This window comes from Ascaphus truei, chromosome 1, assembly GCF_040206685.1.
Source record: "Ascaphus truei isolate aAscTru1 chromosome 1, aAscTru1.hap1, whole genome shotgun sequence".
NCBI classification, from domain to species: Eukaryota; Metazoa; Chordata; class Amphibia; order Anura; family Ascaphidae; genus Ascaphus; species Ascaphus truei.
Window position 1 is genome coordinate 135,848,275 of NC_134483.1, and position 18,102 is coordinate 135,866,376.

An 18,102-nucleotide genomic window follows, 5' to 3' on the forward strand; every position below is an offset into this window, starting at 1 on the left:
AGTCAAATAGTAGTCAGATAGACTTTCTAGACCTAAGTTTAATGTCAAAGGTTGGTGAAAACATTAACACTAAAACCTATTTTAAAAAAGTGGATACTAACAGCTTCCTTCTGTCTTCCAGTAATCATAAAAGATCCTGGATTGACAACATACCCCAAAGTCAGTTCATGCGCATCAAACGCAACTGTAGTCTCCAAGCTGACTTTGAAGTTCAATCAGTCTCTCTTTTGGAGAAATTCATAGAACGTGGGTATGATAAGGCCCTTTTGCTCAGCTCATTAGAAAAAGTCGATAGAATGGATAGGGACTCTCTACTGATCCAGAAGAAAAAAAGAACAACAAATGATGAGGTAGACGATAAATTAAAAGTTCCATTCATTACAGAGTTTAGCTCAGTGAGCACCAGTGTGCAAAAAATAATTAACAAAAACTGGGGCATTCTCTGTAATGATCCTATTTTGGGCCCCTCTCTCCACAACAAACCAAGTTTTATCTATCGTCGGGCAAAGACCCTTAAGCACTTCCTAGCACCTAGTGACATTGGTTCCCCAATAAATACATCATTAGAGCCATCATGGATGCCAACTAAACCAAACGGCAACTTTTGCTGTGGAAAGTGCAAAGCCTGCAAAATGTTAAGTTCTAACCGTAAATCTTTTATATCTAATACAACTAAGGAAAAGTTTACAGTGAAAGATTGTATATCTTGTAAATCCACATATGTGGTTTATTTACTGCAGTGTCCTTGTGGATACCAATATGTTGGGAGAACAAAAAGATTTTTAAGAGTCAGGATTTTAGAACACGCTAGAAATATTAGACTAGGATTAGAACAACATAGCGTGTCCAGACACTTCAAAATTAAACATGATTGTGACCCTTCGCTCCTGACATATGTGGGAATCCAGATTGTACAATCAGGAAGACGCGGTGGAGACAGAGATAAAAAATTGTCTAAACAAGAAAGTCTGTGGATATACAAACTCCAGACTCTGTCTCCACTATGTCTAAATGAGGAGATTGACGTATGGTCCCTTTTTTAATTAGAGATTTTTCAATTAAACATATACCAGTGTTTTTAAGTTTTAATAAATATTTAATTATTTTAAAATATATCCAACCAATACCTCCAAGGATTATCATAATACCCTTTCTCTCTGAATAATTGCAAAAATTCCATCCCTTAAGATCTATTCCTAGACCATTACATTATCTTATAGATTTCCATGTGAATTTACATTTATCTACTAGAAGTCATATATTAATCTATGTTATTCTCAATTATTGGGAGTTAGCACTTTACATCTCTAAATGTGATTTTTTATTATGTGACTAATTTTCTGTCTCTTTATATTTTTAGAGTCTTGATTCGATATATTTATATTTTTAGAGTCTTGATTCGAATTATTAAAGTTTATTATTATTTTAAGTGTGCTTTATCCCATGTATGTTTTTATATTAGTATGTTTTTGCAGATTGAGCCCCTCCACGGGATGAGTGAATATCTCTCCAGGTGGGGGGAGTTGAATACAATTACTTTGGCCAATAGCAATAATGCTGAGTGTATAAGAACCGCCCTCGGAACCTCCTCCATCTACCCTGACGAAGTACGAAAGTACGAAACGCGTAGGAGAGGGCGCGTTCCTTTATTTTTTACATATACCCCCATTGCGGCATTGTATTTGGACATTTGTTTCACTGTGGGACTTGTCTGGGACTTGCTATACCGCCCGATTGCATATCGCTAAGGAGTGACGTACTAAAGACGCGACCGGCCGAGAGACGCTGCCGGATGACGTCACACGCCAACGTGGACTAACCAGGAAGAGACGCGGCGATCTACCCCTGAAAACAACTGCTGTGAGCTCCGTGAAGGCGCGGGAAGGTTCCCCAACGCTGAGCTGTATACTCTGCATCCAGATACCAGCATCTTGAGGGAGGACGTCGAATTCCTGGTGCCTGCATCCTGTTGTGCCTGCCGAGTGGTAACATGTCCCTAACATGTCTTGCTATTAACCCTTTTTTTTGATGTACGTGCAATACTCACCTTCACATTTTATAAAATTATTTAAATATACTACACAATGGTTTTTTTGCGCTGTTCTCTTTCTGTTTCAATGAAGAGATTAAGACAGACTTCCAGGTTTATTGGGGCAGAGGGGGTGAGTGATGGGGGTAATAGCCGCAGGACAAGTGTGCGTAGTCTGGCATAGATAGCTACAATCTCTGTAAACCCCTTTAAGTGATGCCAGCAACATGCAATTTTTTCCTGGATAACCTGTTCCCCCCTGGTGGTCTCTTTTTCCTAACCTGAGGACGATGAAGTTCGTATTAGTAAAACCTCACTTTCAGTTTTCTTTCTTTTCATACTAGAAGGTTGCAGTGGCTATAGTACAACTACTGCTGTTTTTGTAGTAACAGTTTCTGGTCTTTTCTTTAGTGTCTCGCTCATTAATAATATTTTCCTGCTGCCACCACGACCATGGCAACAATGACCACCACCACCATGCAGCCTTCCACTATTACTTTATGTAGGATCACCATCTACTACAGTATGTGTTTTTGTGTGTCTGTTCAAGGGGCAACACCACATAGTTGGCTAGTTGAATTTCTTAGGAGCTTCTGAATGGGGAAGTGTTTGTCAATTAAGTGTTTTCTTTATCCATATCCCACCCTGTCCATATCAGAGAACCAATAAAGATAAGAGAAGGTGGGGATGGAGTCCCCTGGCTGTTCACATGCTGAATATAGAGGGAATTACGGGGGAGTAGCCAGAGGAAATCAAACCCCTCCCAAATCTAATAAAAATAAATGACAAATATTTATAGGTGTCAGATTTGGGTAAAGGATGTATCAATTACCAAACTGAGATACCTTAAACATGGTACTGGGGTTAGTTCACTTTCATCCTAGGAGGGATTGCCCCTTTAACACTCTCTATAACACTACCAAATGCACAAACACATGCTGTGTGTACTCCCTGTTTGTTGTCTTTGTATTAAGCAAAATTAATTGCAATCAAGCAAAATTGCAATGATCTTGTATTTTAACGCTTGTCGACTTTACGCATGGTTTACAAACTTGGACAAAAAGTTTGCACATTTTTACAAACAGGTGAATACTGTAACTTATTATGGTTTTAGGTATACAAATAAATAACCATCATGATGCTTGAGAAGTACAGGTGCGCCGATGAGTATTCTAAAACTTGCCTTAAACTTGCCTTGGAAAACCTGGGGCTATCACCAACAAGATCCAGGTACATGCTGGGTACATGCTGCAACATTTCAGTGACATTTCTGCAGAGACTAATGGCCCATTGGATTGACACAGCAGGGGTCACTGGCAGTCCCGCTGTTAATCCGATGGGCCATTAGTCTGTCTGCAGAAATGTCACTGAAATGTTGCAGCATGTACCCAGCATGTATCTGGGTCTTGTTGGTGATTGCCCCAGATCTGTTTTAGAATACTCGTCGGCACTACAGTATAACAATGTGCACATGATGATCAAAACAAATAGGAGATTCACAAAGCTCTGATAAGACGTATCAGAGCCCGATTGGCGTTTACTGTCATTAAAGTCAATGACAGTTAAAGCTGGATCAAGCTTTGATAACTTATCAGAGCTTCATGAATTCCAGTGGGAGAACAACATTTGGGAAAAAATGTCAAGCAACTACAACTGGAAGATCACCGGGGTCTTTTTATGTTAGTGGATAGACAGAGTGTAAGATATTCTCAAGTTACAAGTACAAAGGAACAGTTGATTTATACTGCGACCATATAAAGATAAGAATAAAATTATATAAAAGTTAAATGCAAATATAATAAAAGTATATTTTTTCAGGTGAAGTCTTTAGCTACTTCGTGCCCAGATGAACTTAACAAGGGAAATGTGGTAGCTTGGGCTGACTTCTTACCTGGTGTGGTTGGAAGAGTGAAGATAGATCATCAAAGCAAATTCTGCTCAAGTAAGAATATCTTTGTAATTGTGTTTGCTTAAATATATAATGAACTAAAATATAATCAATTACGCTAAGCAATGTATCACTGAAAAAAAGAAAAACATGTACAGATAGATATACTGTAGATATAGGGATTCGTGATATACTGGGTATCCGGATACTACCTGGTACCTGGCCATATTTAAACTATCCAGAAAATATCCAGAACCGTCTCAGGGCACTGGAACCCAGTGCAGTATATTTCGGTCCTTGTCTGCTCCCTTGGCCCTTCTCTTGGAGAACATAAGGAGAAGAGCAGCAGAAGAGACTTACCTTCAGCCGGCGGTGGAGGGTGAGGAGGACGATGGCGACATCCTACATAGGTCAGCAGCCGGCAACGGAGGGTGAGGAGGACGACAGCGTCATCCTGCAGCTGGTGTGGGTGAGAGCAGAGGAACATGTGAGCGGAGAAGGAGTGGCACTAGAGGACAGCCGGGGAGGAGCTGCACTGTAGCAGTGCCAGACACCGGTAGCGGGAGCAGACCACTGAGGTGTGCTCCTCCCCAGCTGCCATCTAGCGCTGCTCCTGCTCTACTCACATGTTCCTCTGCTCCCACCACCACCAGGATGTCGCCATTGTCCCCCTCACCCTCTGGCTTCTGACCACTGCATGATGTTGCCGTCCTCCTCCTTACCCTCTGCCGCCAGCTGCAGTTACTGCAAACCTACCTGGCTGGGTAATTTTTTATTTTTTTGCCTGTGCACCCGTCACCCTGTCATTTTTTTGGACCCGGTTAATCACTAATAGAGATATAGATGGATGTAGATTTGTGGATATAAACTTTTTTTGTAATGTTTCAAAAAGGTGCTGGAATAATGGCTATGTATATTTGAATAACCGTACCCTGAATTTCTTGTGATAATTAAATGCCTGTAGCAGTTTGGATGCAGCACATTGGATTATTTATATACTTTACTGATTATTGCATACCAACTTGAATAGTACTAGATTACTTTGTGTTATAGAATTATTGCTGGTATTCACTTACCTAGAATAGGGGTTATCCTATCGCACCACGATCCCACGTTAACTGTAATTAACTTGAATTGCAGTTTACATAGGAATCGTAGTCAGGGGCTGGCTGGAACATTTTAGCCTGAAGTGCAAGCCCAACCAACCGGCCCAAGAACCAGGCAGCCCACACACACGATACACACACCATACACATAAAAATGCACAATAAACATGCACACCAAATAGATATTTACACAGACCAGATGCACACACCTCATGCACGTAGCATGAACAAACACTATAGATGTCCCAATCTTATGCAGATATTGTATAACATACTTCATTGTATCAGTTGCTGCATCTGAATGGGTGGGATAACACATTAGTCCCGCTGCAACATAGCAACCGGAGAAATAATGTGTGTTGCATTTTAACAAATGCAATACATGCATCTTTACATAAACACGCTGTGTAAATATAATATGTATATATATATATATATATATATATATATATATATATATATATATATATTCAGTATTAGGTGATACCTTTTTTATTTGGCCTAACAATTTATGTCATAGGACAAGCTTTCGAGAGTTTTCCTCTCTTCCTCAGGTCAGCAATACTGATATACAAAGGTTTCTACGGCTTAGACAGGTATTGGGAAAGAAAAAAAAAAGGAAGAATGTAGAACAGAGAGATGTATATGAGGTGGGGTGGGGGAGGCACTGGACGGGTGTTAAAAAAGAGATAAGGAAAGTGAGAATTGGGGATGGAGGGGCTGTATATCCACAGCAGCACAGAGGGGGAAGAGGATGCTGGGGGTGTGGGGGGGGAGGTATAGAATGGCACAATGGCAGGGGGGACCATTACAACAAATTATGATAGTGTGTGAGAAACCCCATGTCTGCATTAAGTCTTGTTTTGGTGGCAGAGTCTTATCATTCTGAGCTCAAATGTTTTCCGTTCTTGGGTGCGTTTGAATATTCCATTGAGGATTTTGATTTTGAAATCATTTATGGAATGATATATTGTCAATAAAGAATATCACTTGTGAGCACTTTCACATGTCTTAGACAGGTCTGCAACCTTGCCTTTCAACCATTATCACCTCGCATACAGTGCTCCCACTACAGCAAGGATTCTGGGAAATGACATGCAAATGAGCACACAATGTGTCACCTTTTGCCTGGAATATCCAGTGACATGGAGCCCATTTAAACTGATGAATCGCCGTTCACACAGCTTTTAAACACAGCATGGGACTAGCAAAGCAAGTACAGACCACTCACAGACATGTTTTAACCTTGATGGGTATCATCAGTGTGAGGTTGGTCTATACTTGCTTTGAAATATTTCTAGGCTGGTTAGGTTTACCATACATTTTAAGTTATGGTGGGTGAAAAAGGCTATATGCTAACGGTGGAGGTTTTCTGTCGCTTTTTTCACCCACCATAACTTAAAATGTATATATATATATATATATATATTTTTTTTTTAATATATATATATTTTATATATATCACGGAAATAGCTGTGTTAGTAAAGTTGCGATAGTGCAGAATAAATGAGTTCTTCAGTATTATGTTATACCTTTTTATTTGGTAATATATAAAAGTTTGGAGACGCCCTCCCTTTTTAAAATTTCTCCCCTTGTTTTTATCAATTATCAATAAATTTGAATATACTGTACATGTCTATTTTCGGTATACCCGTGTGCTTGCTTTATGGATACTTTTTTGTTCTATTATCCTTATCCTTTGAGCAATACTGTCTATTGATATTACATCATATACCTATGACAGTTTTTGGGTAATCTTTAAACTAGGCGTGCATGCGGTATACTTTGTGTTTTATATATAATCAATACCTATGACAGTTTTTAGGTATTATATATAAAACACAAAGTATACCGCATGCACGCCTAGTTTAAAGATTACCCAAAAACTGTCATAGGTATATGATGTAATATCAATAGACAGTATTGCTCAAAGGATAAGGATAATAGAACAAAAAAGTATCCATAAAGCAAGCACACGGGTATACCGAAAATAGACATGTACAGTATATTCAAATTTATTGATAATTGATAAAAACAAGGGGAGAAATTTTAAAAAGGGAGGGCGTCTCCAAACTGACAATTCTAATAACCATGGAAGCAAAAAAAAATGGTGGAAGAGTGTCACTAATGGCTAAAGTGGTAAGCAAACATCATAGACTGTGTCATAATGTGAGATACATATTTGATATTGAAGGTGGACAACCAAAATTGTTGACAACCAAAATTAGATAAAGGTTGTACCCAGAAAATGCCACATAATTACTCGGCCAGAAGCACACAATACACACAGTAACACAGTGCTGCAGAAACTGTGTCCTGGAAAATTGAAAAAAAGGGATATAATAAACCTCATTCAAATAAAGCAATATTAGGCTCAGAGTAAAAGTGCCAGGTGGATAAGTCCTGAGACATATAGAGCATGTAGCATCATGTGCTGCTCCCAGAAGAAGACCGTTTGTCAAAACGCGTTGGAGTGGGAGTGTTTGGAGGAGGACCCCTGACTTTTTACCATTAAGGATTCACTTGCAATTTGTTCTGTGCCATCAGACTTTGGTGATGTATCACGAATTCCATACTATGATGCTACATGCTCTATATGTCTCAGGACTTATACATCTGGCACTTTTACTCTGAGCCTAATTTCCAGGACACAGTTTCTGCAGCACTGTGTTACTGTGTGTATTGTGTGCTTCTGGCCAAGTAATTATGTGGCATTTTCTGGGTACAACCTGTATCTAATTTTGGTTGTCAACTGTTTATTCCACCTTCAATATCATATATGTATCTCACATTATGACACAGTCTATGATGTTTGCTTACCACTTTAGCCATTAGTGACACTCTTCCACCATTTTTCTTTTGCTTCCATGGTTATTAGAATTGTCAGTTTGGAGACCCCCTCCCTTTTTAACATTTCTCCCCTTGTTTTTATCAATAAATTTGAATATACATGTCTATTTTCGGTATACCCGTGTGCTTGCTTTATGGATACTTTTTTATTGTGATATATATATATATATATATATATATATATATATATATATATATATATATATATACAGTATATATAAAAAAATATATATATACACGCATACACACAGCATACATCAAAGTTTCAGCTTATACAGTACATAAGTCTTTCTCAAGAAATCCGTATAAGACAAAATATTTATTAAATAAATTGCTGTTTGACATTTTTTTTTCAAGTGCCTGAATTTTTTCTACTTTTTGACTATCCAATTTAGCGTCAGGTGCACACAGGCAAGCTATTCTGGCTATGCATGCTGCAATATATATATATATGTGTGTGTGTGTTATAGTAGATTAATGAATCTCTCCCTATTAATGCAATTACAAATATTTCACTGGAGCTATTGACATCACGTTAATGATAATATTAATGTTTGTCTACCTCACAGATTGTCCTGCCTTAGAGGGATCTTCGCCTCATTTGCACACTTCCATTAGTGATCTCAAGCCAGGTTCAAATATTAATCTGTTCTGTGACCCAGGCTATCAGATTGTGGGCAACTCTGAACAATACTGTCTTAATCTTGGGCAGTGGGATCAACCTCTTCCACGATGTGAAAGTTAGTGCATTAAATATACATATTTATAACAAACGGTCATGTTATTCACTTTCAGCATCCAAAAATGGTTATGCAACTTCAGCATATTATTTTTCATTTTTTTGTAAAACTTTGGGGATTTATTTATTAAGGCTATGCACCATTTTATACCAGGAACGTACTGCCCCATTTTTAACCAAGAATATATTCTTATGCTTTTTATCTTGTACATTTGGTGTTGATTTTTTATTGGTGCAAAACTGTGATTAATGCCATCCATTATCTTACAAAATTAAGTTACAGTATGTGTCTTCAACACACTCTAGTAAAATAAGATTCCCTCTCCATACTGTATTTCATCTAGCGAACTTAGAAGTTTGATTGAAAATTTACTTTTAGAATTTTCTTTGCGAAATCCTTATTAACTTTTGTAAAAGTTTGAATTTCACACAAAGGGGTAATTTTCACCATATTCGCAAAGTCGTGTGAAATGTTTGCACATCTCTAATTGGGAGGGTCTGTAGGAAGAGTAAGGGGGAAATTAAGAAATGCACTGAAATGCACTCGTTTAATGGAATGAAACAAATTTTTAATTTCTATCCCTGATATTTCGGGTTTTAGTCATATAAAAACCATAGACACATCTCCAGTATGTGTAAGCCTTTGTGGATATTAGAATAAGCTTTGATGCAGCTACAAGCTACTGTACAAATGAAGGAAAAAAATTATGAACATTAAAGCACATTTATCTATTCTTTGCTAAATTGACCATAATAGGGATTATGCATTAAACTGTCAGATTGTCAACATGGCAACGCCCCAATTAAATCCAGAATAATTTCTGTGTGATAATGAAAAACCTCCATTGAGTGCAAAATTGGAGCAAAAGTGCATTGAGATTGAATTGAAAGCATGTCTTCATTAGTTATCAAAAATATCAAACGATATCCACTGTGGGGAGCCTTGCATATTACATTTTCGGTGCCTAATGTCCCAACATTTCTATAACATCAAATTTTAGGCAATGAAAACACAAATTGACCGGCACTCGCTTTGAGAAACAATTAAAGAGAGCATTGAAAATAGTTATCTGAATCCAGTTTATGTTTAGCTTTATATCACAAGGTCTGGAGGGTTTTTTGCCGCTGTCTTGCATATCTGCAGATATACAATGCCCGTAGTCCCCTGCCGTACAGCTTTTTCTGGATGCCGACACGTCTCTATGTAGAGTCTGCTGCTGTGAATGGATATTCGTATCCTGTGTAAACAGTGTGTGATGATAGAATGAAAGGACTGCAGAACACCCGATAAACAACCCAAGTTTTCCCTTGATTGGGAATGAATATTTGATGCTTCATTATTTTAAGTTACTTTATAAACATGTGTGTCGGTCTTGCTTCCTTCTTTTCAAATCAAATCTTAATATAGGGATCCGTTGCGGAATACCACCCCGTCTGGAAAATGGTTTTTATAATGCAGAGGACCTGTTTGCTGGCAGCACAGTAACATATCAGTGTAATATAGGTTACTATTTGTTGGGAGACTCAAGGATGTTTTGTACAGACAATGGAAGCTGGAATGGAATATCACCATTGTGTCTAGGTATGGTCTGCTGTGTAGTATTCTTTATTATGATATATAACTTATATTTTACCTCCTGCCTTAAAAACTATTATTGGTGATAAAATGTTGCAATAAAAGACCTTTCAGTTAGTTTCTGTTTAAAAAAAAAAAAAATACCCAGATTGTATTCCTACACTCAAATACATGTTATCTGTGTCCTAAATAGACACGTGCGGACATAACTGAATCCGTTCCGGGGATTTTTCCGAGCTTTACTAACCTTATCCGTTCTCTGGAATTAATTCCACCATTGGATTTCTTCCTCTTAAGGCCACCCCGATTATTCAAAATCCGTTGTTGGGTCTCAGCCGCAAGGATTTTAAAGAATCTGTCAACGGATTCAACTTAAATCCAAATCCACTCAACGTCTTTATATTGATATGTATATAGTCCTCCTGACATAATATTTCTGTTTATTGATTAGAATTCCATTTGGCGGATTCAGAGTCTGTTTAAAGGTTCGGATTCAAATTTTTTCGGATGAGTTTTAAGTAATAGAAAAAAAGAGAAACTGGAAAATCTGTGATGGGTTAAAATTCCGGCCAAAATTTCGGCCAAAATTTCGGCCATCCCTATTTCTGAAGCATTATTAAGTTAACATACAAGAAAAGAGACAATGAATTAGTAATTCATATTAGTGTGATTCACTTTTGTTTTATTGTTGTTTTTAGATGTTGATGAATGTGCCGTTGGATCAGATTGTGATGAACATGCTTCCTGCCAAAATACTAATGGATCCTACATATGTACTTGTATTCTTCCCTACAATGGTAATGGGAAAAAATGCTCAGGTAAATATATCTATATATATTTTGTGTATGGAAAGTATTTTTCAAGTTTTTGCTCCTATTCAGAATGGAATTGGACTCAGATATAAGAACATGATGATATAAACTGAAAATGTAAGGATACGCCAGATTGGTTACACTAAATAATGAACAAGTTCCGATTGGTTACATTGAGCACTATTTTTATTCAGAGTTAACAAAGTACCACCCAATCAGCTAAGAACCCTAAATTGAAATTCAATAACTTTAAGAACAGAACTGTATAAAATGATGTCGGTTGTTGTAGGTTTGCTAAGGAAAGAGAAACATTGCATCAGCTTTATTTTGACACATCATTCTGCCTATGGTTTATATTAGTGGTTACATATATATTTTTTAATTCTATGTAAATAAAGCAAATTCCTATTTAGTTCTTTACTAACATATCATAGGATGGGCGCAAAACACTGAAGCAAAGCCACTATTAGCCAAATACTCTGTGTTCCACTCTATTCCTATTCTGTGACTTGACTTAACCAGTTTGTTTAATTTCTTGGAAACAGTTACACAGTCAATTTGTTACTCTTTCCCCTTCATGGTCAGGCCTGTCAAGGAAGTGGAAGTGTCTTCTAATTTATACAGCAGTGGTCCGTCATACTTACATTCTTTGTTTCATTTTAGAAACGCCATGTTTCCATTGATATTACCCACTCACTCATTTAAGTTGTTGGGTATTGACAGCCATGCCTACTTTGCATCATAGCAGGCACCCTGTATACTGTACAGTATGTGTATGGCACATATTACAAACTAATAGATGTGACCACAGTATTAAACTTCAAATCCCTTTTGTCAAATAAAACTTATTTTAATTCCTGAATTTTCATTGTAGAACCTGTAAAGTGTAAAGATCCTGGTGAACTAGAAAATGGCAACTATTCGGGTAACCATTTTGGTGTTGGAAGTGAAAGAACTTTTTCATGTGATGAGGGATATAATTTGATTGGCAGAATGAAGGTGACATGTCTGGAATCGGGTAACTGGAGTGACCCAATACCGCACTGCCAAGGTACAGAATACTATTAAGGGGGATGTGCTTACTGATATTCTGAGGAGAGGTGATATGCTTCCTTTCAAGTACCGTACTGTACATTTGGTACAATTGTTCTATCAATAATTCTGTCCATGTATTATTTACATATTGTTAATAAGTGTAAAAGACACCTTTGCGTTCATTTATGACATTTACTTTCTGTTTTTTCATTTCTCTTCTTTCGTCTAAATCAAAATTTTAATATCCTTATTTTGTGCCTGTTCTTTTCTCGCTCCCACTTTTATTTACCCACGTCCTTCATTCCTTCTCCAACTATGGTCCCAGATCCACAAAAAGGTGCCAAGCTTTAGCACTCTTTGCTCCCATTCCAAAGAATGGAAGGGAAGGTTTGCTAAAACACTAAGGGGCCTATGCTATAAATGTTCATAAACCACTTATCGAGCACTTACTGCTATTCAGTAAGCATCGATATGTGGGCGATAAAAGACTGAATCACCAAAATTTAGAGCCTTCAACAACAACAAAAATCGCAGAGTGAGCGGCGATAAGCCACTTATCGGCAGGTTCTGAAACTCGCGCAATTCTAGTAGCTGCTCTTAGGTTATCGAGGCCTACCGTGGCTCTAGAATGGAAAGTTTCTCACAAAATCCTCACGCCAGGAAAAGTGAAGGTGGTGAGAAGCGCCGAGACGGGACATAGAAAAAAAAAGCCTTTTTTCTGCATTGGAATGTTGCCAGGAGTCTCCAGAGCTGATATCCAATTTGATAGCAATTAGATTGTAAGCTCTTCGGAGCAGGGACTCCTTTTCCTAAATGTTACTTATAAGTCTGAAGAACTTCTTCCCTTTGTGTTATTTATATCTTATTATGTGTTATTTATATCTTATTATTTATATGATTGTAACTATTACGGCTATGAAGCGCTATGTACATTAATGGCGCTATACAAATAAAGACATACATACTGTACATACATACATATCCATTAATATCAGTACCGGAGACCCCCGGCATGAATCCCATGCAATAAAAATGCATTTACAGGACACTTCATTACCTTAGTGGCTAACCGCTAAGGCAATGAAGGGGATAACCCCTCCCGCTTCCCACAAGGGCCAAATACCCCCTTCACCCACCCCTGTTACCCACAATAAACATTAAATACCCACCACCTCTACACCACATGATTGATACCAGAGACTGCGGTTGTCCAGGGGGCCTCAGATGGTCCCCATGGGTGTCTGGGGCCCCTCGGGTGGTCCGCGGTTGTCTGGGGGTTCTCAGGTGGTCCCTGCTGGTGTCTGTGGGCCCTCGGGTGGTCTCTGTGGGTGTCCACGGCATCCTCAGGTTGAACCCGCGAGTGACTGGGGGCACTCAGGTGGTCCCTGCGATTGTCCGCTGGCCTGCGGTACCAATCTTGTGGCAACATATGTTTTTGCTAACATTTAAATTAATACACCCTCTCTCCCCTCGCCCCCAACACATACAGTACAGTAATGGGCAACATAACTATTATCCATACATAGTTACATAGTAGATGAGGTTGAAAAAAGACGTACGTCCATCAAGTTCAACCTATGCTAAATTAGACAACAGATACTTTATCATATATCTATACTTACTTGTTGATCCAGAGGAAGGCAAACAAAAAACCCAAGAGTCATATCATCCAATGATATCTCATAAGGGAAAAAATAAATTCCTTCCTGACTCCAAGAATTGGCAATCGGATTAATCCCTGGATCAACATCCTTTCCATGTATACTTATTTTGTATATCCCTGTATACCTTTCCTATCTAAAAATATGTCCTTTTTTTGAACAAATCTATTGTATCTGCCATCACAGTCTACATGGGTAATGAATTCCACATTTTAACTGCCCTTACTGTAAAGAACCCTTTCCTTTGTTGCTGGGGAAATCTCCTTTCCTCCAAACTTAAGGGATGGCCCCGAGTCCTTAGTACTGCCCTTGGGATGAATAGTTATTTTGAAAGCTCCTTGTTTTGTATATAGTTATCATATCCCCTCTTTGACGCCTCTTTTCTAATGTAAATAAATCTAATTTAGCTAGTCTCTCCTCATAAGTTAGTGTCCATCCCCTTTATTAATTTGGTGGCTCATCTCTGCACTCTCTCTAGTTCCATAATGTCTTTTCTTAGGATTGGTGCCCAAAATTTTACTCCATATTCAAGGTGTAGTCTTACTAATGCTTTGTAAAGGGGCAGAATTATGTTTAATTCCCTTCTATCCATTGCCTGTTTGATGCAAGATAAGATCTTGTTTGCCTTTGCAGCTACTGCATGACTTTGGGCACTATTGCTAAGCCTGCTGTCTACAAGCACTCCTAAATCCTTCTCCTTCAAGGATTCCCCCAATTTATCCCCATTTAATTTGTAATTCGCCTTTTTATTCTTGCATCCCAAATGCATAACCTTACATTTATCTGTATTAAACCTCATCTGCCATTTACCTGCCCACGTTTCCAGTCTCTCCAAGTCCTTCTGAAGAGAAATTACATCCTGCTCTGATTCTACTACCTTACACAATTTACTATCATCAGCAAAGATGGAAACTTTGCTCTCGATGCCAACCTCAGGGTCATTAATAAACAAGTTAAAAAGCAGGGGTCCCAGCACCGATCCCTGAGGTACTCCACTCACGACTTTAGCCCAACCTGAAAAAGTTCCATTTATGACAACTTTCTGTTGTCTGTCCTTTAACCAGTTTTCAATCCAGGTGCATATATTTTTACTGAGTCCAATTTTCTTTATTTTGTACACCAACATCTTGTGTGAAACCGTATCAAATGCCTTTGCAAAATCTAAGTAGACCACATCAACTGCATTACCCTGGTCTAAATTCCTACTTACCTCCTCAAAGAAACAAATAAGGTTAGTTTGGCATGATCTATCCTTCATAAATCCATGCTGACTATTACTAATAATTTTGTTTTCCAGATATGGATAAAAGCTCATTTGCCCATTATTAAATAAAACTTTAGCCAGCCAGCATAAATAAAGTAAATAAAACTTTCTACTTTCTCCTCCCATCATGAAGGGTGTCCTCATCGGCATACTCCAGATCCACATCCTCGTTGTCATAAAGAATACAAGAAAAAATTAAATTAAATGGCCCCTAACTCCTTAATCACCTTGGATGTTAATAACCGCTATAGTTACTAAGGGGTTAACTCACTCTCCCCCGCTACCCACCTGGGAGGTCTAACCACCCACCCCGGGACCACTATACCCACCCTTTACCCATTGATTGGCATAGTGGTACATAATACCCATATAATATGGGCATGATAAGCCACTATAGCAGTCAATGGTCATCCTAATAAAAAAAGCATGAAGGCCAAAAATACACAATAATAAAAGATATACACAAGCACCTAAATACCCCAATTCAAGAAATAAAAGCACTAGCCAACCAATTAAATAAATAAAAGCACTAGCGAACCAATCAATTTAATAAAGAAAAGCACTAACCAACAAAACAATGAATTAATTTTTAACACTAGCCACATAACAATAAATGAATTTAAACAACTAGCCAACAAATCAATGAATTAATAAAAACACTAGGCAACACATCAATTAAAACCAGTAGCAAACAAAATCAATAATTAAATAAAAACGATAAAGAATCGGAAAAGTCCAACCGACATACAAAAGATTTTTCAATATTTTTTGTGGGGGCCACATGGCTGAAGGTTCCACTAGGTTGCCAAACAGCCTTGCAATGGCCCTAATTCTGATGCATTTAAGTGGTGCATGCTTGCAATTTTATTATACCTATTATTTGTTTACTATGTGCACCAGAACATCCAAACTCTGACTTTAACTCTATCCCAAGAATCATATTTTGATCAGTAAAAAAAAAGTTAATGGAGACGCCACACAATCAGTTTTAATCATTGGCACACCAAGACACATACATTTGTTACTTTCTGTATATCAATTTTATAAGACAATTAACAACACTTTCTCTGGCGCTGCGGCTGAAAAGACTTAAAGCTGCAGCTCTGGAGATAGCACTGTTGCAATGTCGCTGCATGTGGTCTGTGCTTTTTGATCGGATCCGCCGTGGCGATAATCCTCCGGCATCTGGGCTGTCGCGACAGTTTTTGCCCAGTGACAAAAACAGTACCGTAAGTCTTGCTACACCTGTATGTCAAAGACAGCATTTACTTCCTTTAATATACAACTGTCATAATGTTTAAAAAACTATATTTTTTAAGATATTCACTTTTATTTATGTTTTATTCAATAAAGCTGTATTTTGTGACAAAGCACCTATTCCGAACAATGGTGTCATTGTGGGCTCAAATTTTACATATGGGAAAAAGATAACATTCAGGTAATGATACATTATTTATTATCCTGTTTTGTGTTTTAGTGTGATATTCCTAAGTTAGTGTGTCCATTTATGTTATATAGTCCCCTTTAACAGAGAACTAGTGTAACCCAAACTATGAACAACATGTGCATGTTACATGGCTAAACAGTGTGACATTGATTTTTTTTAATGACTAAATACAGTAGCACTCAGTGGTTTTGTACAATACTACTACTAGTACAAATCAGACATTGTGTACCATGACTCTGGAGTTACTTATAAACAAACAATACATTTAGACATTGTAATCAACTCATGAGAAAGTGTTATACATTAATAAGACAGTGCAGACTTGTCTTGTTTGAAAGTTTTTGGGACTTTCTTACTGTAGCATCAATCCACCACAAGATACAAAATGGAGCAAATAGAAATACTCAATGTATAACAAATATTATTTGTTAATTTACTGGGTTTTTTTTTTATGTGACATATATTTCATGGAAGCTATCTCCAAACATCAATTTCAATTAAACTTCTAAATCTGTAAAAACCTGTACAGCAGAGGTTAACATCACCTTAGAGTCAAACTGGTAACTGTGAGGCATAGATCAGCATGCTTATTACAGTATATACAGTATTACAATGACACCATTTCACTGAGCAAACATTTTCAGTTTGGCATTTATCCCCTTATACACACCATATATTCCAAATGTAGGTAGAGTCTTCAATGAGCTAAATCAGGTACAATATCCATTCTAATCAGTTTCCATGTGTAATAGTAAGCATTAGCTAACTGTCTTGCAAAGAATGTACATGATACAGTTTAGAAAATTATTACATGAGAGAGACCCTCAGCAATTAGTCCAATAATCAACTTATTGAGGACTCTATTGTAAAAAGTTACATTCACTTGAGAATATTTGAAGGTATAAAAATACAATAATGGAAAACAGAAGTACAGTTTGAGAGCCACATGAGGTTGTTTAATTGACCCCAGTGGTGCTAATTTGCACCAAAGAAGTATGAAAACAGCTTAAAGTAAAATAAAACTACAGATCATTTCAATGTTAAAAGTAAAGTACAGGAAATTGGCCTCTGTCTTTTCTCATTGTGTATATCTTTTGTTATGTTTAATTAAGAAAAACTTAACTCAGGAGCGATAGATACATCTTGTTTTTATTACTGTATGTTCTGACACACAGAACAGTATACAGTTTGAGCTATAATATACTGTAGGTTCATTTAAATATTGTGAATTATTGCATATTTAACCCATGCAAATGTAAACCAGGGCTATTGTGTATTCTTCTTATATTGCTGCAGATGCAACGAGGGATACACTTTAATTGGTAATGGAGAAACAACCTGCCTTGCTAATGGTTCTTGGAGCAAAGGTGCCCCCTCCTGTGAATCTGTGACATGCTCTAAACCAAAGGTGTCAAACAATGGGAGATATACACTGAGTGGCATGACCTTTAAATCTACTGCATCATATACATGCAATTCAGGATACAGGTAATTTATAATAAAATAATATCCTGATGATTACAAACACCAGATTTTGAAATATATGACGGGTTAATTGCAATTGCATTAGTGCAAATTCAGACCAAATGAAATATATTACATGCTGTATCTGTGTGGTGTGATACAGTATGTCCTTACCATATCTTCTAAATATTTTCCTTCACCTATATTCATTTTTCCGTTCTTTACTTTTGC

At 37.5% G+C, this 18,102-nt stretch overlaps 1 protein-coding gene across 3 annotated transcripts in view; it reads left to right on the plus strand.

Moving 5' to 3' along the window:
* Positions 1–18,102, plus strand: part of SVEP1 (sushi, von Willebrand factor type A, EGF and pentraxin domain containing 1) — a 306,365-nt gene that overhangs the window by 215,683 nt on the left and 72,580 nt on the right. For all 3 annotated transcript variants that reach the window (XM_075595245.1, XM_075595238.1, XM_075595229.1), the window contains exons 29-35: positions 3,848–3,971; positions 8,443–8,613; positions 10,021–10,194; positions 10,887–11,006; positions 11,875–12,051; positions 16,314–16,398; positions 17,704–17,895. In XM_075595245.1, coding sequence (XP_075451360.1) covers positions 3,848–3,971; positions 8,443–8,613; positions 10,021–10,194; positions 10,887–11,006; positions 11,875–12,051; positions 16,314–16,398; positions 17,704–17,895 — 1,043 coding nt within the window. The remainder of the gene's footprint in view (positions 1–3,847; positions 3,972–8,442; positions 8,614–10,020; positions 10,195–10,886; positions 11,007–11,874; positions 12,052–16,313; positions 16,399–17,703; positions 17,896–18,102) is intronic.